The sequence below is a fragment of the Leptonychotes weddellii genome, chromosome 2 (genome assembly GCF_054177405.1).
Source record: "Leptonychotes weddellii isolate Sample4059 chromosome 2, ASM5417740v2, whole genome shotgun sequence".
Taxonomy (NCBI): Eukaryota; Metazoa; Chordata; class Mammalia; order Carnivora; family Phocidae; genus Leptonychotes; species Leptonychotes weddellii.
In genome coordinates this window covers 40,161,339-40,185,272 of record NC_138370.1, presented here as the reverse complement: position 1 = coordinate 40,185,272, position 23,934 = coordinate 40,161,339, and the positions used below count along the sequence as shown (strand labels likewise).

General features: G+C 49.8%; 1 protein-coding gene across 1 annotated transcript in view; it reads right to left on the bottom strand.

The window, feature by feature from the left end:
- The window catches only part of DPYSL2 (dihydropyrimidinase like 2), a 133,720-nt gene that overhangs the window by 55,924 nt on the left and 53,862 nt on the right, over positions 1-23,934 (bottom strand). The window contains exons 2-3 of the mRNA XM_081812866.1: positions 9,919-10,007; positions 7,678-7,862 (exon numbers count right to left, since the gene is read on the bottom strand). Coding sequence (XP_081668992.1) covers positions 7,678-7,862; positions 9,919-10,007 — 274 coding nt within the window. The remainder of the gene's footprint in view (positions 1-7,677; positions 7,863-9,918; positions 10,008-23,934) is intronic.

Genomic DNA, 23,934 nt, shown 5'->3' with positions numbered 1-23,934 from the left:
ATAATAATAATAATAATAAACTAATGCCCAGGCCACCTAGAACAATTAGGTCAGAAGTTCTGGTCTCTGCAGTTTGTGAAAACTCCCCAGGGGATCCCAGTGTGCAATCAAGGTTTGTAACTACTGCCCTGGCTCCCTGCAAAATTCCCTTCCCTGGACAGGCAGCCTCGGCCACAGCCCCAGCCCCACCACCACATCCTCTCTATCATTAGGGGAACATTTAGTCACATTCGAAGAAAGCTGCCTCCCAAATGGGTTAACCAGAAAGAACTCTAATTTCTACTCACTGTAATTACCCTTTATCATTACCATGGCAGTTAGGATGGCCTAAAAGCAAGAAATTTGGGTAAATGGCTTCACCCAGCAAGAGCAGAAACTCAGAGGCAGAGCCCTCAAAACCCAAAGACACAAATAATCATTTTCCAAGAAAAAATAGGGAGGTCTCCAAAAGGAAAAAGGGGCAAGGAGCCCAAATGGAGTGACCTGGGGCCAGAACTATGAATGGTAGGTAGGAAAACGCAAACACCTAGGCCAGCCACTCCCTAAGACAGGCATTGGTCCCTTTAAAACACTGTGTATCATTAATTTTGCAAATGAGGACATAGTGTTTACCTATTATGGGCTTTCATGAAAAGCCCAGCAAAGCAGTGCAAACCCAGGCAGGGAAAATGACATGGGTGCTCTGTCCCAGTTCCTGTCTTGAACAGAAGGAGGTATGTTACAAAAACCACCCCAAACTTCCAGTGTGGTTAGGAGTTTTCTTCAATGACCAGTGGGTATGTCCCTTCCTACCAAACCCCCTCCTCCCCTACAACTCTATGTGGGAGCTGTGCAGGGAGCCGTCACGTGGCTGGGTAGGGAAGGGAAGCAATGGGGAAGGCAGTAATGGAATGGGGTGGTTTCCGAACTGTGCTTCCCCAAGCCCTAGGATTCCCCAAAGACAGAGGAGCTGCCAAGATGGGGAGCACAGCGAGGACCTGGGCTCTCCCACAGCCCACTGTTCAGCCAGAGCAGCTCTGCCTTCATCAGCCTTATCTGCCAGGTGGTGAGGGGCGGGAGGGGAGAGGGCTGCCCATGTAGGATTTCACATGAGAAGAGGGGTCCCAGGACAACGACGTTAAGCTACCAAGTTCTTTGTAGAAGGAGCGATGGGGTCCGGATTTTGGTCCAGGCTCATCAGCTCTTGATCGGGCAGACAGGAGAGGCAGCGTCCACGTTATGCTAGGTGCCATATATGAATGGATAGGGCATGATGTGTGCCCTCCGGAAGTCTTTGCCCAGCTTACTGAGCCAGGACACAGAACGAGGGTGTCCTCGGACATGTATGTGTCATGCAGGCTCTAACTTAGCCACATAGAACCCCGATCCTGCAGGATGCTGACCATGGAAGCCCATCCCCCACATCCGGAGACTGGGAAGACTTTGCTGGAACTCAACATTTCCACTTCCCCCGCTACCATTCCTGGCTCTAGCTGCCACTGTGGGCAACAGGGTCGACAGGAAGCTCCCAAAAGTCTAAACATCCCGCTGTATGGGAAGTCTGGGAGCATCCGAGTACTGAGACTCCCCAAACTCCGAGGAGATTAGGATAACTGCCACAGTGTCCATGACATAGGGCCTAGGGACCCAAAGAGGAACAGCCCCGCTTCTGGAGGGGCCTTACCCTAAACCCACAGGGCTGTGAGGCTGGCTGGTCAAGCCCAACCCAACGGCCTCCTTCAATGAAAACAGCATTTAGTAAAGTGTATATGCGGACCTTCAGGAAGAGCTGAGCCATCTCTCAGGATGCTTCACCTTTTCCCTCCCTTCCTCCATTCTGCTCAGCAGCAGGTAGTAGGTGATCAGCCCAAAACACTGCAGGAAGTAGACGGATTCTTCCAATCCCGCCTTTCCTGCCTGAGACTTGCATGGCGCCACCTGGTCAGGCCCTTTCCAATGGTGTCTGCTCACAGAGTGACCTCACCAACGTGGGCCTGGGGAGACGTGAGCAGCGGACAGGAAGAGCCTACACCGACAGCCCATCGGCTAACGTGGCTTTCTAATCGCCAGGCCACGGGCAGATTCTGTGGCCGTGACTTTGGTCCTGGACTTTGAAACTTTAGTCTGATGTGGTCGGCCTTTTTTGTAAACACTTTCTAACCCAAGTCAAATGAATGGTGCAAAGGGAATAATCAAAGTATCAATTACAGACAATTCATATTATAGAGTGTGTGTGTTCACACATGTGTCCTCATCAGAAGCAGGGAGTGAACCCAAATGCCACATGGATGAAAAAATGACAAGCAGTGGATGTACCACAGTGACACCCTGAGCCACGTCTCCTGAGGAAAGCCCAGCCAGCAGGGCCGTGGGAAGCCACCTCGCCTTTCTGTCAGGCCTCCCGCCTCCACAGCCAAGGTTGGCCGGAAAGGACTGGGATGGACCTGCCCAAGGGGTTTCGGGCAAGGACCGCTGCGTCTCCCACAGTGCTCAGGACTCCTCCTCAAACAGATCAGACCCTGTGCACTAAGAGCAAGCTCTCTCACAGGACGACCGCGTGAGACTGCAACCCCGCCTCCTCCTGAAAGAATGATCCAGATGAAGGGGGAGGAGGGAGCTGTCCCTGATCATGACCTTAGGCCAGGCATGGGCCCCGGGCTCTCCTCTCCTGCCTCCCTCCCCCAACTGATCAACAGGATGACCATGATGGACATCAGACATGCTAACCCTACCCTGGGATTCTCAGGACTCTGGCATTGCTCTCAGATGAAGCGTGAAACCAAGTCCCCTTAGAGTCTCCATTCACTCATTCACTCATTCATTCATTCACTCAACTGGAAGCGTCAGTGGAGTGCCTGAAGGGTGAGACACAGCTGGGTGCGTGGGGAGGATGGAAATGAAAGGGGCAGGAGGCTTGATCAAACGGTAACACAGGATGCATGCCATAAGGGCCATGGGATAAAGACCCAATGTCTGCCGAGGCACAGAGAAGCCGCGGTGCATTACAGTGAAGGGGGCTGAGCAGGGGCTCTGGGACAGAAGTAACACCTAGCAGAGCCTCCAAGGGTAACAAAAAAAAGAAGGTAAGGGCATCCCTGGCCGAGGTGACAACGTGAGTCCAGACTGGGGCAGCGGGGCTGCGTCACGTCGTGGAGGGCTCTGCTGCTAGAGCTGCGTTCTCTGGGCAAGAGGGAGCCCACTGAGGGCTTCACGGGAGGGAGATGGCACGATCCCCGCCGGGCCAGACAAAGAGCCCAGGGTGCAAGGAGACGTGCAGGCTGCAGAGATAGGCTCCTGGAGGCAGTGAGCCTCCTCAGGAGGCTGGGGCAAAAATCCAGTACAGGCAACAAAGGCATGAATCAGTGGCAGTAATGGGATGGGTGCCAGAGATAATACAGAGACAACATTCTCACCTCAGCACACGGTGAGTTTATGGGTTCAAGCCAGCATGACCGTGACGGAGGCCCTCTCTGGGGTTGGGCACCAGGAGAGGCTGCCTGGGGATAGGTGGATGGAGGTGCCTGAGGCACATCCAGAGGGCCCCATCTGCAAGGTAACAAGTCCAGAGCTCAGAGAGAGAGAGAGGCCCCTTCCAGGCCTGCAGCAGCAGTCTGTCCTCACCTTCTCCGTGCTCAAGTCCTATCCGGATCTCTGCTGTATGGTGTGTTGTGTTGGGGCTCCGCCCCTCCACAGAAAGCCTGGAGTTCAGGTTAGCAGAAATGACAGTCGGGCTCTCTTCTCTGAGCTGTGGCTCCTGGTGTTGGACATCTAGAGTCCGGAGAGCTGGCTTGGACCTGAGATCTATATTTGCAAACAGCTCAAGTGCATGTGACAATCACCATACAAGTTCACGGGTCCCACCAGCACACTCTCTACTTCAATAGGCTGGGTGGGGCCCAAGAAACTGCATGTTTTAGGATGCATGCAGGTGACATAGGGGTTCACAGCCTGCTGGCCACGCTTGGAGAAGCCCTGCTTCCTCCTGCAGCTGGAGCCTCTTCTCTGGCTCCGTTAAGAAAGTAGAGATCCTGGGGCGCCTGGGTGGCTCAGTTCGTTAAGCGTCTGCCTTCGGCTCAGGTCATGATCCCAGGGTCCTGGGATTGAGCCCCGCATCGGGCTCCCTGCTCGGCGGAAGCCTGCTTCTCCCTCTCCCACTCCCCCTGCTTGTGTTCCCTCTCTCACTGTCTCTCTCTCTGTCAAATAAATAAGTAAAATCTTAAAAAGAAAGTAGAGATCCAGAGGGGCTCTCTACAGAGATGGGAGGTTGCTGGCACCTAATGCAGATGGAATAACAGTAACTTACCACATCTGAGTGCTCACTACGGGCCAAGTACTGTTCCGATGTCTCCAAGTCAATCTTTGTAACTTTCCCCATTTTGCAGATGAAGCCACTGAGGCTTAAGGTCACACAGCTGGCAGGGTGAAGCCAGAGCTGCAGGTGTGTTTTCCACACCTACCACCTACACTAACCGCACATGGTAAAGTGTCAGCAAATAATGCGCTTCCCTCTGGCCTCAGACTTCCCCTCTATAAAATGGAGGTAACCATTCCCATCTGCTTCCCAGAGATGCTGGGGTCTTAACTCTGATGATCATAAAGCTCCCGGGGAGGCCAGCAGCATTTTCCCCAAGACGCAACTCCGCCACCTCCGCAACCCCGCAGCCGGTCTAGAAGCCGCCTGCAGAGCACGTCTGGAGGCTCCGCCCACCCATCACTGGATGGGAAGGGCAAAGTTGCCCGGCACTAAGCACCCCTTACAAAGATCTCCTTGTGCCATTCTCAATGGGAGGCTCTGTTTGATGGCAATAATATTATTTTCTGCTGCTGACGTGTCACCTCCATTTTTAAACTTGGACCGCTCAGCTACATTTTCCACCTTGGGCAGTGCCGATGCAGACGGACCTGAGAAGCACACAGCAAAGGGCACAGGCTTGTAGAAACACAGAGAGATGGAAGCACAGGGGTGTGGGCCGTGGGGCACCAATTTACTTCGATGGCTTGTTTGTGCAAGTTTTCACTTGAATCTTTTCAAGTGCCCTAAGCATTTCCGTTTGGCCTCCATACTCACTGAAGAAGCTACGATCTCATTGAAGGAGGAGGTCGAAGGTACCAACAAAGTCACGTAAAGCTAGCTCTCCCTCTTTGCAAAACTGTCTCCGTAAAGCGTGCCCATGCTGGGGACTCACTGGAAGCCAGTGCAGAACATATGACCAGCAAGCAGAAAAAATCCTGACTTCCTCACCTGTATTCCCACTTACATCCTCAGGGAAGGGCAGGCCAGTGGGCATTCTGTAGAGGTCAGTAACCATGGGTGGTTATTTGCTAGGGTAGTTAATATTTTTCTCAGGCTATAAAAGCAGTGGAGTTTGGGGTATGACAACTCTGACCACATCCCCACCACCGCTGAGGACGTTCACTCTTTGGGGTGTGCTCATTAAACTCCCCTACTCTTTGGCCTAACTGACTGTATCACAAACCCTACAATAAAACACGATCACGTTCTGCCCAACTGAGTAAGGCAGGCGGTCCGACTTCTCACTTCCCCTTCATTCTGACCTGCCGTAAGGCCTTCCGCTGACTGTTCTCAGCCCCCAGGCCAGAGGCAGGACTGGTGGAGCTGTCCTTCGTCCCTGCTCAGAAGGAGCCCACCCTGAATGAAGGGAAAGAACCCCAGAGCTGCTGAGGAGGAAGGTCAAAGAGGAAGTCAAGGCGTCAGCAAGAAGGGATATGCCCTGACTCGTGGTGAAGGTGGTGGGGGATGGGAACGCAGAGAAGAGACAAGAAGCGGGAAGGGGGGGCCAAAGAATGGGTCAAGTGTGAGGAGTGAAAGGCACATTCAGGGATGCAGGAGAGGAGAAAACAGAATGATGGGGTCTTTCAAATAAGTCTGAAAAGAAACAGGGTTTTTATGCATCTGCTGCGCGAAGTGCATTCGATCACAGACAAACTGTGTCTGAGCTCAGCGAATCACCAAATGTGGGAGCTGAAAGGGACATCCAAGGTCATCTTGAGCAAATCCTTCATTGTGCAGATGAGCAGCCCCACCAAGGGAGGTGACTTGCTCACGGTCACACAGCAACTTAATGCTGGATGGAGACCAGAACGTCAGACTCCGGGTTAGCGGCATTTCTACCATGGAGCGCTCCGGCCCAGCAATCCCTCTAGTGAGAGACACCACTGACCACTCACTCAGGAAATGTTATTTATGGCTTCTTAATACTCTGTGACCAACGTGGGGACCTACAGGGCCCTCATATGAACTCCAAACGGAGGCAGATTATAGCCTTGATTTGGCCCTGGAGGCTCTGCAGCCGGCGCTGAAGGACAGGCAGCCATGCCCACTGGTACCAAGTAAGTGTGAACAGACGTCACTGACAAAATGGCAGCCTTCTCCAGGAGGTCAGGGTCCTGAGGTGTGTGTGTGGGGGGGGGGGTCCCCTCACCCCTTGAGAATGTCCCCCACTAGGTTAGGAGGTGATGTGTGCAGCAAAAACAAAGAAGTAATAAGGCTTAAACCTGCAGGCTGTGTCATTAGAGAGCTGAACCAGGAGAGAACGGTCCCTGATCCTTCAGACACTCTGAAGACGGGGACTGAGAGAAGACCAGGAATGCGCAATTTAAAATGTAGAGGAACTCAGAACTAGGAGGGGATGGCAGGGTAACGTTCACCTAGGTGGTAGGATAGAAAAGAAGAAGTGAGAGACTGGACCATAAAGTTATAGGGGAAAAGACCATCATTCTGAAAAATAAGCAGTAAAAGGGGTTTCTCTAAGGAATAAAATAGCGAAGTTCTTTCTACTTTGATCCTCTTCTGAACTGAACTATAAGTTTTGAAGATAGACTGTGTATTTACTTTCACTCTCAGATAAACTTTTTTTTTTTTACCTATGTGTCTGACAGGTCACTGTGTAGCTTGCTCACCTCCTCAAAAACAAGACCTGTTACAGAGACATCAAGAGACACATTGGAAATTGCCATTCTACAAGCAAACTCTTAACGCATGTGCTAGGACTCCAGGAAATACACTTTAGATTTAGCTGAAAGAAAAGCATAAATTCTTCGCAGCAATGCACGATGGACACCCAGCTGTTGGTGCCAGCAATTTTCATATCTAAATGACAATTAATAATATCTGTGGCTCCCTCTCCAAGCAGGACTGCCCAATCCATTTATGTCAAAGCCAGGCCAGGAAATATTCCCCCATTTGATTTTCTCAGCAGTAGAAGAGAAGTTCCCGCTTCAACATTTCATTTACTGCACCCCATCTTCATTCCAGTAAGATGCACCCTCAGGAATTCTTTAAAAACCCAAATCAAATACTTTGGAGCAAAGGCTCAAAACGGATAGTTTTGACACCTACTCCAAACGCTGTGTCTTTAAAGTGACCACAAACAAATCACATTTTCAGGTTAAGGAAGACAAAAGTTCAAGCAGAGAAAGCAAGAAGCCATTCCTTCTATCCTACCAAATTCTCTAGATCCGTATTCTCCAGTTCAACTGGACAACTCCGAGTGGGACATGAAAATGAGGACAAGGACACCCAGACAAACAGCTGGCCCACCCCCACCCCCTTCTGCGGTATATCAATCCACTGTTCAGTTCAGCAACTTTCAGAAGGAAAGAATCAAACAACAAAGACTCATTTTCAAACAATAATGGCTACCAAGCTCTAAGATGATTATTCTTAAGCTCTCTTACTGATCATGGTGGTTCCCCCAGCCAGGGCTGCCTTCGTGCCTTGAAAGAAGTCATCGGCGGAGGTCATTCCTTGGTCAGGCATCTGGAAGCGGGTATGGACATCAATCCCTCCAGGGATCACCATCCTAGAATGGGCTTCGATGGTCTTCACCCCTCCTGGCACAATCAGGTTTTCCCCTATTTGCCTAAATAAACAGGATGGATGATAACGGCTATAAATGAACCATCCCTGAATCAAATGGCATCTGAAAGACATTTCACGCAGCCAGAAACCATCCTTCCCTAGGTTCTGTAGACTTTTTGCATTATTGTTCGTTTTCATAATATGTGCGGTCCCCAGTCCCTATGCCCAACCAAGGGGCAAAGCAGAGCATACTAGAAAACAAAATTTAAATAAGACACCAGAAGCCCTGATCAAAGAGGTTTAGTTGCCAGAAAACCCCTAAGATCAAATGATAACAAAGCCCAAGATATTTACATAAAAGGTCACAACACTTTCGCTGTAACACACGTAGTTGAACTAATTATCATAGAGCAATTCTCTCCAGGTCTGGCTGCACTTTACAAACATTTATTTTCAACCCTGAAAAAACAGGGGTGGAAAGGTAGTAGTAGGACAAAGCAAAAGAAAAAACAAAACGAAACAGAAAAAGTGAACAGGATGATTACAACTATTTAAAAATCTGGAAGCATGTGCTCAGCAACTCAGATACTAAGGACAGAAAAGCTGATATTATGGGGCGCCTGGGTGGCTCAGTCGTTAAGCATCTGCCTTCGGCTCAGGTCATGATCCCAGGGTCCTGAGATTGAGCCCCACATCGGGCTCCCTGCTCGGCGGGAAGCCTGCTTCTCCCTCTCCCACTCCCCCTGCTTGTGTTCCCTCTCTCGCTGTGTCTCTGTCAAATAAATAAATAAAATCTTTAAAAAAAAAAGAAAAACTGATACTATGTTGGGGGACATGGATTCATTTCCAATTTTTAAAAAACATCTGGGCTACATCTTGCTACCAGTTTTTGGGTTTTTTTTCCAGAAGGAAAAAGTAATCAAGGAGGAGTTGATAAAGTTCTAAAACAATTAGTGTTGACTAAAAATAGCATGCAGGCTTGCTCACTTCTAGGCCAGTATCATGCTGCCTTCTAATTGGGGGAAAATGGAACATGAAAGTCATGGTATTTGAGAGCCTGGAGCAGAGAATGTCACAAGCAAACACACATGGAGAAAACATTAAATGCGGAAATGTTAAAACCTATTTTAGGTTCATAAATCAGGGTGTGAGTTTCCAAGCAACAGACACATCCACTCCAGTTTTCCACTCCTCTGGACTGGTTTGCTGCTAGCACTTGATGAATGCTGCTTATTTAAAAGATGTCATTTGCTACAGTGTTTGTCTTTAAACAGATGTGCTCCTTCTCCAGGGCCCTGTGAGCTGTCCCAGTCTGAAGGGCAGGAGGATACTAGTATATACTCAGCTCACTTAACCCTCTGTTGGTTCTCCTCTGCAACACAATACACAATAAACACAAGGGCAGTCTTATTTGTGTTACAGAATGAAATCTACAATTCCCTCAGGATGAGGCAGTACTTTGTTACTTGGTTGTTAATTTGCTGTCCATTGGCCCCAGCAACTTGGATTCTTTTTTTTTTTTTTAAAGATTTTATTTATTTATTTGAGAGAGAGAGAATGAGGGACAGAGAGCACGAGAGGGAAGAGGGCAGAGGGGGAAGCAGACCCCCTGCTGAGCAGGGAGCCCGATGTGGGACTCGATCCCGGGACTCCAGGATCATGACCTGAGCCGAAGGCAGTCGCTTAACCAACTGAGCCACCCAGGCGCCCGCAACTTGGATTCTTAATTAAGAAAGCAGATGTGTTATCTTGGTAGAAGAGGCTGGAACACCGCTTGTGTCTTAGATTGGGCAATCTACCGAAACAACTACATTCTAGGAAAAACCTTTAATATATTCAATAGATCATAAACCAAGTATTTGAACTGGCAACAAGAAGATATTGTGTCACCTCAGTTAAAACAGTGAATTGCATAACACAAAGAAATGCGTGCGCATTTAATTGTGGCTTTGAATTCCCTAAATCTGAGTTTTCAAATTCACTAATTACCACCAATCAAAATGAGCTTAAACAGACCCTAAGGTAGTCGGGTCTTTGAAGTCACCAAAGTTTGATGCTATGTATGTGAGCTGTACAGGAAGGTACACAAATTCGTCTCTATTATGAGTTACACTTACTTGATCAACCCATCTTCCATGTATATGTCCGCATAGAATGACTGGTCATCATTAACGATTTTACCTCCTTTGATCAGAAGACGATCGCTCTGAAACAAAGAAAGTAATAAGGTCACAATTCATACCTGACCGATGAGAAACACTGGTACTAAGACAATGAGCTAAGGACATATTTTTCACTATTCCAAAGAGATGCTCAAAATAAGTCAATTTTGGAAAGGTTCAGTGACAAAGGTGAACCTGAAATGACAACTTATTCATCACTTGATGAATCAGAACATACTGGCAAAAGCTCAAAGCTTATCCTGGTTTAAAAACAAAACAAAACAAAAAAAGATCCCTTTCCACTGAAAGAAAATGAAAGAATACCTAACAATCTCCCTTTAAAGAGTAGTGAAAACATTTCAGATAAAGAAGACAATATTTTTTAAATGGCTTTAGGCTAAACGTCATTCTAAAAAAAAAAATACACCCACATGTAGGGAAGTCAATTCTTGGCAAGGTTGGTGTCGGGGAAAAATTAACCAAGTTTGTTGTCATGGGATACTCTATACAAACACACTTGGTTCAACCATTGCAAAGTTTCATTTCAATATGTTCTTTATATTTGCTTTTTATCTTTGAGGTAAATCAGAGATTGTAACAAGGGGGGGATATACTTCAAATATACACCACTTTAAATACCAAGCTGTTAAGAAAAAGGTAAGAGTTTTGTGATCAAGTAGATGAAAAGGCAAGTTCCAAAATCTACATTATTGATGCACTTGTATTTTAATTGGCGAAAAACACAGATCTATGACAAGCAGCACATGAGGGCCAGAAATGCAATAGAAATGTTACATGATGACTCATCTCTATCCCAACTGCTGTTGATGGAATGTGATATTAACAGCCTGGGTTCAGTGGATGCACCTGTATTCTTCCAGACTGGGTTACAAGTTGAACCACAGACTGCTCTTTTAATATACAAAACACTTCAGAGGATGACATTCACTTTGACAATGGTTAACTTAATTCAGTTACAAACCAGTATTCTTACTAAGTGCTCTTTATAGTTAATACCCACCAAAAAAAAGAAAATTATAGAGATCTTTAAAAAATATAGGGGGTGGGAGGTATAAATAAATAAATAAGCTGCTAGACACCTAGGGGAAAAAAGATACTTTTACACATAAATGCACACACAGCCAGGTACAGAAAGTATTTATTGTTTCTCTAACATTATGAAAAACAGTAAGATCATTTTAATTTTGTACACCGTAGGGTCCTTCATTCTGCTACAGACTTTGGAAAGTCAAATGAGAATAAAGAGTCAACAGTAATTCCTGGACTTGTAAAGGTAAATGTAAAGACCTTTACAAAATCCTGTCATGTACCCTAAGTCACCAAAGCCTCGAAAACACATCTGTGAGGTGGGTGGGGCCAGATTCTTATTCCTATGACACATAAACAAACAGAGGCTGAGGGGTTAAGCCACTCGCTCAAGGTCACCTGCTCCAGTGTTCTTTTCTCCGTCTATAATGATCTTTCCCCCTTTCCCCAAGTCTCCAGCTCTAACAGGATAAATCTCACCTAGAAGGGAAGGGAAAGCCCTGCCCTTCGTTACCAGCTCCCTTAGTCACTGCGGTACCTGTCCCAGCCATCACTGCGAATCCCCGAGCCAACATCATGCTAAGAAAAAAAATGAGACATCACAGCCCCGTCCACTCTAGTGCCTTCCAGAAGGCTTCTTACATAAGCTACTGGCCATGATGATGGAAGGAGGGAAACCACGCTATATAGGTCCTAAAATAATGCAATCAGATTTTTAAGCGTAGAGGAGGCGCTCTTTAAAGGAAAAAAAAAGTCTTGTTTGCTTTTTAAATTTTTTTCTCCCCACACTGTCAAAATGAAACTGCCTTTTCCATTCACGAAGACAACAAATTATTTGAGGCTTGCAGCACATCTGCTCCCCACCCCTACTCCCCAGACTCCTTCCTCCGGAGCCGGGAACACATAACGTAGGGTCGGTGCCCCTCAGCCCGGCCCTTTCGGATCTTGGGTCTTCGGCCTTCAAGAAAAAGCTAGTACCCACCCTCGCCGTAGCACGGCCTGGCTCATCCCATAAAGTCCTCCCGAGCACACGCCCCCTCCCCTCTGCATTTGTTTCCACGTCTCTCTCCTGCGGATGGGTGTGCCCTTGTGCATCCAGAGAAAGCCGGGGTGTCCGTGGCTAAGGAGGAAACCAGAGCGAAAGCGCGCCCTCAAATCTAACCCTAAACACATCTTGAGTTTACCAGGATTCTTTCGGTCTCTGCCTCAGCCCTGGGTTCTACCCAGCAATCAACTGGCCAATTCCAATTGCACATCATTATATAACAATGAATTTCCCTCGCGTTCCTCCCTCCCCGGGATTTTATTCGGGGATGTAGAGAACTAGGGCTGGTGCGATTTTTTTCCAGAAAAAGATGGGGAGAGGGTGGGGGCAGGAGAGCGGTGAAGGCAAGAACCTGTGGTTCAGCGCTGAAGCATCGCAAATCCATCGCTTAGATGTTTTTTTCTCGTGATTTACAAACCAACAACCCCAGGCCCCAGAACTGCGCCGACACCTCCCGCCGCTGCGATCATTGTCTGGCTGAGGCCGGGCCGGGCCATCTGTTCCGCGCCTCGCGCAGCGCCATTACCTCCGCGAGCCCGGTTCGGCGCTGTCCCCAACGCCCACCCTCCCAGCCCGCTTTGTATGCGCCAACACAGGCTCCTCCTTGGCTGCAGAAGGGGCAGAAAGACACAAGAAAGCGAGCTCAGAGCCCTGCCAGGGTTCCGGCCCCAAACCGAGGGCGAGGAAGCCTAGAGGGCCACCGAAAACCAGCCCCTGATCAACAAAAAGCCCACGCCTGGCCCCCCACCCTCCTCTGCTCATCACCGCGTCCCTGTTTTCCCTTCCCGTTTCCACATCATCCCGGTACTCCCTGCCCTTTCCAGCATCCCTCTGCTGTCATTACGCCTCCGGGCTGAAACCCGCTCCTTTTTCTAAGAAGCCAGAGGAAGGCTCCAGAAAGCCTTTATGGTGGGGGCGGGAGGCACAGGGAGAATCCATTTCTCCATCTCCCCCATCCAGCTCCGGGAGTCCAGCCTCACAGCACGCAGCCCGGAGAACAATATCCGAGCTTCAACCATGCATATTCAATCTGGCATCCATTTGCTTACACCCCGCAGGCCAGCACTGCAGCATCTCGCACTGACAATAAAAGGATACAGCGGATCTGGCGCGCTATCTAAGACGTCCTTTAATGCACTTACGCTCCTATTTTAATGCCTCACAAATTATGTAGCTTACAATTCTATATGATTGCGTCTCCCACCACCCCGCTCGCCTTCTTTAGCAACATGAAAAAGAGAAAAGAAAAAAGAAAAGTTGTGTTCCTCTTCCTCCCCCTCCTTTTAAAAAATTCCTTAGATGTTCTTTGCCACAAAAGGTTGCTGGCCGACCGCAGATTTCCCAAGTACCAAACTCACCGTGATGCGTGGAATATTTTTCTTCCCCTGATAAGACATCTCTCTCCTGGGAAAAAAATAATTTCAAGAGGACAGCTTTAAAGCAAAAATTGCCAGGAAAGAGATGGTATTTTTTGCAGGATTGAAAAAGCTGCAACCGCTTAGCTGGTCTTGCTGATAGCAGATTTCAGGAACGTAAGGGATAAATGCAATTCTCTGTCTCTCTTTCTTCCTCTGCTCCAACACAGCCCCAGCTAGGGCGGAAAAAAAAGAAAGAGAGAGAGAGAGAACAGGAGGGAAGGGGTGGAAATAAACTACAGCAATAAAAGCCTCGGTTCAAGTCGGCCACCGCGGCGCATGCGCCGCCAGCCACTCCCTTTCCTCTCAGGCAAAAGCCATCCGCTTCGAGAGAGACGAGCCCTGATTGGCCATAATCGTGGGATATGCAAACGAGTGCAGGCGGGGAGGGGAGCGGCGCGAGAGCGCGAAATGCTGCAGTGTGCCGCCGAGGGCGGCGGTCGGTGCGTGCGCCCGAGCGGGGAGCGCGCCTTTCGCGCCCTTTCTTTAGGCCGGAGGCTTAGGGACTGTGGCTGGCAGCCGCCCCAAAACCAGCATCAGCAACTCAAGGACAATGGAAGGGTGGTCATTACGGGCCGGGGGAACCCAGCCCGGCGACGGTGGGCTTCGCTGCAGCCCGTGCGGCACGCACCCGCTCGCGCGCGCCCCGCTGGATGCCCGCCCGCGCGCCAATCCGCGGAGGCCGCCGCTGCAGCCCCGCGTGGGGTGACTGCGCCGAGCCAATGGCTTTGCTGGCGGCGAGCGCGCGACTGCACCGCCGGCCGGCGCCGCGCCGCCCGGGAGGGGCGCCCGAGCCCTCCTCCCGCCGCCCTCGCCCTTCGCGAAGGCTCGCTCGGCCTCCGCCCAGGAGTCGACGGGGGAATTCAAATGGCAGCGAGCGGAGGGAAGGGGAGCGGGGAGGGCTCGCGGCGCCGGCCACGCCCGTCCGTCGCCCAGCCCCCAAGAGGGGCGCCTAGACGCCGGCCTGCGAGCCGGGCGGTGCGGGGGCGGCGCGGGGGCGTCGGGCGCGCGGTCGGGCTCCCTGGGGCGCTGGCGGCGAGGCGAGGCGAGCTGCGGGAGGAAAGCTAGCCTGAGGGCAGGCGCCGGGCCGCAGGCTTCCGTGGCCTGGCGGCCGGTAGCAGAACCCATAGCCCTTAGTACTGCGAGCAGGGAAGGGAGGCCGCGGGAAGCCTGTGGTCGGCTGCTGGAGCTGGGAGAGAGATGGGAAACCTGGCCCAGAAAGCCCTTTGGTGCCCGCGGGCCGCCCGTTGAGGCCCAGTGTAGGGCCCAGCTCTCTTGAGTGGCCACACCCACCCAGACCCATTTGGGGGAATAGAGGGGTGCATTTCACCGGTGCCTGCAGATCTGTCAAGGAAAAACTTGTCATTACAGTGCTGTCGACGGGCCTCCACATTACACAATGGGGCACAAAGCGGAGATGAACTGTGGGGAAGCTGGAGGAATGAAAGAAGGGGAAACTAAGTCATGGAGAAAACCTCCGGAATCAGAGTTAAAAACACAGGCCACTCTTCACTCCCCACTCAGACATACCAGTTACAATTCAAACGGCGTTCAAAGCCTGTCTTCTTGGCGCTACCAGTTGAACAGGCTTGGAACCCCTCCGCTTTGCTGGTCCAAATCGTATACTGGCGCTTGTGCTTCAGAATAGGAGAAATAAGCCAGTCCACTTGATCCCGAGCAATCTACGAGGGGTCTCTTTGGAGATGTCGCCCAGGCAGGTGCAATGACTAAAACATCTAGGTAGGCCCATGGCTTTGGGTTTCTCTGCTTGAGATCAAACGATTGATAGAATCCTTCCATAATCTAGGCCATCAGGCAGCCATGGGAAAAAATAAGAGTCTATTTAATTGGCTCATACCTGCTCAGCAAAGATTAACCAGATAAATACAAATTAATCCTGGGGCTACTGTGGGCCACGTTCCAATGTCTTTCTGCATCCGGCCACTTTGGATGGTTACCTGTCTGTCCAGAAGGTGTAAGATTGTATAAGATTGTACTCTTTCACTCCTATTCTGGTAAATTCTAAAGTCCCAGAAAAGAGCTGTGGGGGCATGCAGCAAACCTCATAGCTGGTTAATTCATTCAAGTTCCAATTAGCTGTGCATCTTGAAAACAAAGTGGAAGCACTCCCCCCTCTAACTATGTGATGTGCTAAGAGCAAAGTGACTTGATGTCAGCAGGTATTGGTGTCAAGCTGTAAGGGTTAAAGTCACAAGTCTGAGAAAGCTAAAATGTGCCCTGCTACAAGTGAAAGCCAACTGTAGGTTCCAAAAGGGCTGGGGGTAAGTGTTCTATTAAATCATGAGTAAAATACCACTCGGCAAGCACGCAAATAATGAGATTCAAATTAATTTAAAACAGAATGACTTCTAATTAAATTGTTAAATATTCTTGTTAAATTTTCCTGCTCCTGAACTGTTTGGTCTTAACAGATTTATCTTGTTATTTACTAATTTGCCAGTGAGTACTTTGCTTTGTAATAAAAGCTTTAAAAAAAATTATTTGAGAGAGGGAGAGTAGGGGGAGGGGCAGGGGAAGAGGGAGAGAGAGAATCCCAAGCGGACTCCCTGCCGAGCAGAGAGCCCCACACAGGGGTCCATCCCAGAACCCTGAGACCATGACCTGAGCTGAAACCAAGAGTTGGACGCTCAACCAACTGAGCCACCCAGACACCCCTGTAAAAAAAGCTTGTATGTCAGTCTTATTTGTATCAGTCTTATTTCTATAGCCTTCCATATGAGGTTCTTAGTCCATGATAACTGACATTTCCACTCATACATATCCAAAGAGTTAAGGTTTAAATTGATTTGTCTGTTCCGACTACAGCCTAAGAGTATTTGGCACAAAGAAGATACCAAATAGTTTTAATTGGCCAAGGAACTGTCTGCAATCCGCATTTCTTACCATACTGCTCAATGCAATGCAGAAAAGTAAAGAGGGTGGGGAAGAATTTTCCACCCACACTGCACTGATAGGCTTGTTAATATACACTGTTTTTTCACATTGTCTTCAGACAAACACTCAACGAAAATTCCTGTAAAGTTACAAATCATTATCCCTGAACCAAATATTTTAGCCTATTCTCGGGCATGATTTTTCTAAACTTTTAAAAAATTAAATGCACATCAGGGCGCCTGGGTGGCTCAGTCCGCTAAGCATCTACCTTCAGCTCAGGTCGTGATCCCAGGGTCCTGGGATCCAGGCTCACATCAGCTTCTCCATCTAGACTTCCCCCCTGCTCATGATCTCTCTCTCAAATAAATAAATAAATAAATAAATAAATAAATAAAATCTTTTTAAAAATTAAATGCATATCAAACATGAAAAAAGAGCGTTGTACCCAGGATCTCTATCAGTCTCTGCCCACAGCCTCCTCTGCAACTTCACCTACCGTCCCTTGACACCCATGCCTCCATCCCCAGGCTCAGGGGGTGCATGCACACATGGGCCAGCACACACGCAGCCCCTCGAGGCCGTGCGCCTTCTCCAATCCGTGCCCTGCCCCATATTTCCTTCATCTCCTTCCGTTTTCCCTCAACCCTTCCTCTAAAAGTGAGCTTAAAGGTCACCTCCTCGGTGGCGTCTGCCTCCCTACTGCCTCCGAAAACATTAAGCACAACCTCCTGTATTCACCTCCACTGGAACACACGTCCTTCCGTATTGTAATTATTTGTCCTTTTCTTCCGTCAGAGCATGACTCCTAAAAGCCAAGAGCTGGGCATTTCTTTTTCCAGTGACCAGTACACTGCCTGACCTGTGGCAGGGGCCCTCAAGGTTTGGTATATAACTAAATGCTGTCATTGCTTTTCCAAGAGAACTTCCACGTTTCTTCCATGTCAGTGCCACAGTGAGTTTTAATGTCAACAAAATCCTCAGCTCAGCCTTTCTCTTAGCACTGTCGCTTTGCTTGCTGGGTCTTCCTTCTCTCCTCCAAGTCCCGGAAACTGCAAGAGAACCTTGTTATAATGCAGCTCATTATTCCTTGTGTGGGCGTAGCTGCCTGGATTTTAAGCTAAGCATCCCCTAAACAAAGCTGCCACATACCACCACGCCTGATAAAATCCAGGGAGAGAGCATCCAGTTCAGAGCTCTAGAGTCCTACAAGGCGTCTCAGGTCATTTTTTCCTGAGCGCTAGTTTCCTTTTTTAAAATATTTTATTTATTTATTTGCCAGAGAGAGAGAGCAAGAGAGAGAGATACAGAGATCACGAGAGTACAAGCAGGGGGGGCAGCAGGCAGAGGGAGAAGCCAGCTCCTTGCTGAGCAGGGAGCCCGATGCGGGACTCAATCCCAGGACCCTGGGACATGACCTGAGCCGAAGGCAGACGCTTCACCGACTGAGCCACCCGGGTGCCCCTGAGCTCAAGTTTCTTAAACCGTTCTCTTCTTCACCCTTCCAGTATTCTTTCTACATGCCTGCATGGTACCCTTCATCACGTTCTACCACCTACACCATACCATCCTCACCTCTACCATGACGACGCGAGCAGGACTTTCCTTCCATTGAAAGTTGGAGCTCGCAAAGACTAGGAACTCTTTCCAAACGCTTCCTCATGTCTCACCCTTTACAGGGCCTGGGGGGTGGGGGGTGGGGGAAGGGGCTGCTCAAGAGGGATGACATCCAGTCAGGATTTTTAAGATGTTCAAGTCATACAGCTCGCCGGGCACTGGGGGTGGGGAGACAAAGTGCTGTCACCGGGGACACTGCAGGGTGACTGGGCTGCTTTCAGTTCCTCAGCAGCCGGCTCACTCCGCGTCCCGTCTTGGACCAGGCCCACCACTGCTCTTGGTTTCAGCTTCCCCCTTTGGGAAGCTGCAGTTGCCGGTTCTGCTTCCACGGACCCCCTGGGCCTCTCTCTGTGGAAGTGCAACATTCAGGATGTCACAGAAGAGGGAAACCCCAAAACAGACATTTTGATCAGAAGAACAGAGCCCAGAAGGGGCAAAGAAGAGAACACCCGAAGTTCCCCCATCGCGGCAGGACTGCCGCCAGGGACTACGGCTTTAAATGCAGTCTGCAAAGGAGGTTACAGTTAATGCGGTGGTAAAGAGAAGGTGCTGGAATTCTTCCTTGCCAAAAACTAAGGGCACTGACGAGGACACTTGAGCTGGAAATGATGCCTTCTTCCCCGCAGATGGAATCCGGCCATAACAGTCATTTTGTTTGGGTGCATAACCCTGAAGGGGCAGCCTGCAGAGGGACAGCCAAGGGCTAGCCCGTCCAAGCCTTTCCACGGGGTGCATCCTTTACCCAGGGTTGGGGAGCGGTGACCCATGAGGGTGGAAGTGACTGGCCCTCTGAGCCAGATGCCGCTTTTGCAGAAAAGAGTACTGGTCAGCTCAGTAGGCGCTATGAGAGCATCCCGACTAAAGTCCTTACTGGGTGAAGACAAGAGGCTCATCTGTCCCCGTCCCGTCAGACATTGGGACACAGAGGAAAACATACACTTCAGAATCTAGTAGCCTTTGGCTTTCTCCTCTTATCACTCCTTCCTTACCTACCTTGCACATCATCCTCTGTGTAACTATAGATTTTCCCTGGGGTCTTTTCCGCCCAGGGCTGGAGACAGCAGCTTGCTTTGGCCGTCATGCCTCAGGCCCGCCCTCTGGTGCTGAATGAGGAGAGTGCAGTTTTGGTCCCCTCTGTCCTCCACTCAGAACTAGGAAAGCGCCTGGTCCCAGGGTTACTGGAGTGATTTTGCCTCTGCATTGGAATCAGCTGGACCCGCCAGACTTCTTGTTTAGAATCTCCAGTGATAAGGCCCAGGGATGTTTTTTAACCAGTTTACCTCCAGCTAGTAGCCCACTACACCCTGCTTTTTACAGAAGAGGAAGCTGGGAGAACATGGACGAGCACTCAGGTCTCAGGCCTACCCAGGACTTTTCCACTCCCCAAAATACATATCAGTGGCCCTGCTCTGTACCCCATGGAAACATCTTATGAAAGAGTAGTAAATATTCCCACTATCCTTCCACTTGATTGCCTTCTAGTAAAACACTCATGTAGTCAGCAGGAGGCAACTAATATTTATTGAGCACCTACTGTAGTCTACGCGAAGCAGAGTGCTTTAAATACATGTTATTTCATCCTCCCCAAAAATCTTACTAGGGAAATCTTCACATCCCTATTGTATAGCTAGGAGAATACAACTCAAAGAAACCTCTTGTTCCAGGCCCAGGTGCGTGCAAGAGTGATCACAGGACTCGAATCCGGATCTGTGTGACCCCACAACCCAAGGCGCTAGTTCTTTAAACGATAAAGTAATAGCAGAAACCAGGACCCACCTTGTGAAAGAAGTGGGTGTGGGTGGCCTGCTGTCTCTTTCTTTACCCCCTGTCCCACTCCCCCTGCTGCCACCACTCGAAGCTCCAAGGACTTAGTACATTCCATCGGCACTGCCCCTTGTCCCAAAATTAATTCTCCATCTCTCTTTCTTCATCATCCAGCAAGATTCAGATTCTGTCAGTGGTCAGCTCTCCTCTCATTGGAAGCATAATAGATGAACACCAACTTTTAAAGGAGCACTGAACCCTTACAATGCTACCCCGGAGCTAAAAGGGCAAGACCCTGATTGGCGGGCGGCTTGCCTAAAGAAAATGCGAACTGTCCAAACTGTTTTGGTTTGGACATCCTTTCCCAGCCTCATCCTGCCCTCCTTCTTTCCCGGCCTCATCCTGCCCTCCCCGCCTCTCCTCCTCAGCAGCCGGATTTCCTGTTGCCGCTACTGTCCCCTCCTCTTCCATCCACTGCAGGGACGGCTCCTTCTCACCCTTCAGTGCCCTCTTCTGGGACACTCGCCCTGACCCCCTATCTGAAGTCCGCCCACATATTCGCTACCTTCCCTATCTCAGCAGCCCCTCAACAGCAGGGATCCCAGGCGGAAGTACTTTGTGTATTTGTTTCCATCTGTATTTTTTAGTCTCTACCTCACAACTGCAGCCTCCCTAAGCCACCTTGTTCTCCACCCCACCCAGCAAAGAGCTCACAGCACCCCATAAACACGAGCTGGGGGAGCAGCCCAACAGCAGAGCCTCTCTGGCAACCCAGTGCAGATTGCCTCCCACTGCCCTGCCCCAGCTTGCTGGCCCTCCAGCCTAGGCGACCCAGGCCTCGCCTTCCATCTCTGCCTCTCTGACGTGCACCTGCCACCCCGCCAGTCCTCATTCACCCGAGTGTTTAAAATGCCAGAGGGCAAGAATTCACCTGACCGGATTGGGTCACCTAGGCTTGTGGCTCCCCCCACCCCCACCCCACCCCCATGGCAGTGAATGCAGATTTCTCTCCCATTGGGACCTGGCCTTCAGGTGCACGGGCCTGGCCTTCACCAAGCATGACTCCAGATGCAGGTCCGCCCGTGGTACCTGCAGGTGGATTCCCTTTCCCAAGCCCACGCTTAGGGCTCGGGCTCCAACACAGTTAGGAAATAAAGCAGTTGCTCGTCCATGTGGGCCCTCCCTGGTTCAGAAGCTATGTCATTTCTACAGAGGGCTCAGGAAACATGTCAACTGTGTGTCCAGAGAGTCCAAATATGTCAGGAGCTTCAGTCTCTTAGAAGAATCAAGTCGTGTTCAAATATTGAGAACTACCCACTTATTTAAAAACATTCTTCTGTGCTTCTAGCCCATTCGTCCAAACAGGTTCCCTAGAGACCTCTTTGGGGGCGATTTATTAGCTTAGTCTATGGATTTTTGGAAGTAGTCCATTTGGATACTGTAAAGATGTAAAGAATTGCTGAATTTTCCCTTCATCAGATTAGGCTTCCTGCCCCCCTTCCTCACTCCCCTCTCCCCTGCCCACCTGCCATTTGTCTTCGAGTTAAGAGTTTATTATCCACAGTGTACCAGCCCAAGAAGACCAAAGGGTAATCGGGAGGTGAGCTCACAAGCTCCTCACGCACAGCCCCTCCGTGGGTTGCAAGGCCTTGTGCATGGCGAGGCCGTGGGCTGAGGACACATGGTGCTCCCACTGCCCCAGAGAAGCTGTGCCCCTCTGCCATGAGCCTGGGCCCCCACAATGTCACCCACCAAAGACTGAGCACCCCCAACTTCTGAGCATGCCTGGCCTCCCTCGAGAAGCAGAACGGGACCCGATAGGACACAAGCAGATAAGGAGGTGACTGAAAGCTACACCAACTGGAGTAGACTGTCCACGACATATGTGGGCTTTTAAACCGGATTCTACAGGTATGGGCCACAATGACTTCGTGTAGGCATGCAGTCAAACCAGGGGAGGAGGCGAAGTGCCTCAGGAATTGAGGAATGATGTTCAACTAGTAAAATGGCCGCTTTAAAGTGATTGGCTGAGACAGGAAGAAAGTAATCCTGGGGGCCCAAGGGACTAAGGGCCACTGTCTCATTGGGGTGTCACCATCTTTCCTGTGCTGAATTAAGGGCCCCACTGCTTCTATGCGGTCCTGAATCAGTACTTGCCCCACAGTGCAAATCTGACCTTGTTACTCTCCCGCTTAAAATGCTTCCACAGCTCCACGATACCTGTGTGACAAAGTCCAAAGTCCTCAGTGCTTTTCACATAGTCTGGCTTCTGCCTACTTCTCGTGCCTTCTTGGGCACTGTCGGCATCCCTGTTCCACCCCCCATGCTCCAGCCACGTCAAGCTCTTCATCTTCCCTAGATGTGTCAGGCTGTTTGTAGTCTGTGTCTGTACACATATTTCCACCTCTCCCAGCACCGCACCCCTCTCTGGCCACTCTCACCATCTCCTCCTCTATGCAGCACTCCTGAGCCCCCAGAGAGATCTGACCACTCTTTCTGTTGTGCACCACTGGGCCCTATAAAGATTCCTAGCAGGGTGCCAGAAGCAGTTTCCAGTGTTATTTCTTTATACACTATCTCCTCCTACACAAGAAGCATCCTGATGGTGGAAGACTATACTTTGTTTCTGCAGCATGCACCATAAGGCTTTGCATACACACACACACATTCTGAAAGAATGGATGGATGGGGAGATGGATGGATTGGATGGATGGATTGGATGGATGGATGGATGGATGGATGGATGGATGAGCAGATGGATGGATGGATGGATGGGTGGATGATGGATGGATGGGTGAGCAGATGGGTGGATGGTGGATGATGGATGGATGAATGAATGGATGGATGTGCAGATGGATGGATGAGCGATGGATGGATGAGCAGATGGATGAATGGATGAATGGATGGGTGGATAATGGATGGATGGATGGGCAGATGGACGATGGATGGATGGGTGGATGATGGATGGATGGAGGGAGGGATGAAGAATGAACAGATGAATTAAATGAATAAGCTCCCTGAACAAAAGTCCCAGTTATAAAATATAGTTACACTGGGCCTTGAGTCTAAAATGATCTTCCAAGGCACAGAGTTCATGACCAGGCTCTGTCTTAGGCCCCATCCATTTAGTCCAAGTTCTCAGGAGGACCAGGGGGCACTCATGACAGCCATTCTCTCCTGCCAGAGAAGACTGCAGAACTTCCACTTGGGTCTGGGTACCTCTAACTTGCTACCAGCATCACTGTGTACTTATAGATGTAAGATTAGGCCCTCTCTGGGAGAGACTCTTCATGTTGCAGAAACTTCTAGGATCTGCAAACATGTCTGCAGACACTTCTCCTTGATGGGAATGGGATAGGAGACCTTGAACAAAGGACATCTTTACAACACTGGCATCCTCCAGTGTGACAAATATCCTTACTTGGTATGGGGGATGTTCAGATAGGCAAAGGCAGGATGACCAAGTTTACCCTGTGGAATATTCTTTCAACCCAGTATTGAGACAAATGCTCCTTATCCCTTCTCCTTCCCCCTCCCACTATTTTTCTCCCTGCTTTTGGCTTTATCAAGCCTTTTGGCCATTTTTGCCTACAAAGTACCAGAAGTAGTCATCATCTGGTGGACGACCAAGGTTATCAGCAGAGCTGCAGGGGTCTGAATCTTAGACTTGTGACCCCTGGAGAGCCAGTGGTTTGAGACCTTCTCTTTCAGCCCTCTTTGGGGTCAAGGCCAGAGCTGAGCTCCACACCGATCCTTTCCTGAGTCCTCCTCTGCTGGGGTGGCCAGGTCTGGGCACTCACATGACAGCCTCCAAGTCAGATGGTGGAGAAGAAGAGGGGAAGAATACATCAAGGCCATTGTAATTTTGACTCGCAAGGATGCAACATCATAATAAAAAACACAGCATGCAATATCAGGATACGTGGCCATTCCTGGCTTAAGCCAGCCCCTCAGCCCACGGATAGCCACAGCCAGTTGGCCAAAATGCAGCTTGCTTGCGTCACTATTTCAGCCCACTGAGGTTAATGCTCAACAGCAGTTCTTACTGGGACAATCTGGAAGTTTCTCCCACTTGCTTGTGAAAGTTAGTTTGGTGCCCAGGATGACAGCAATGAGCAGGCCAGTGGACCATGGTCCAACCCATCCTCCCATCACCTTCCTAGGATGGCAACCTAACCAAATGCCTGGTTC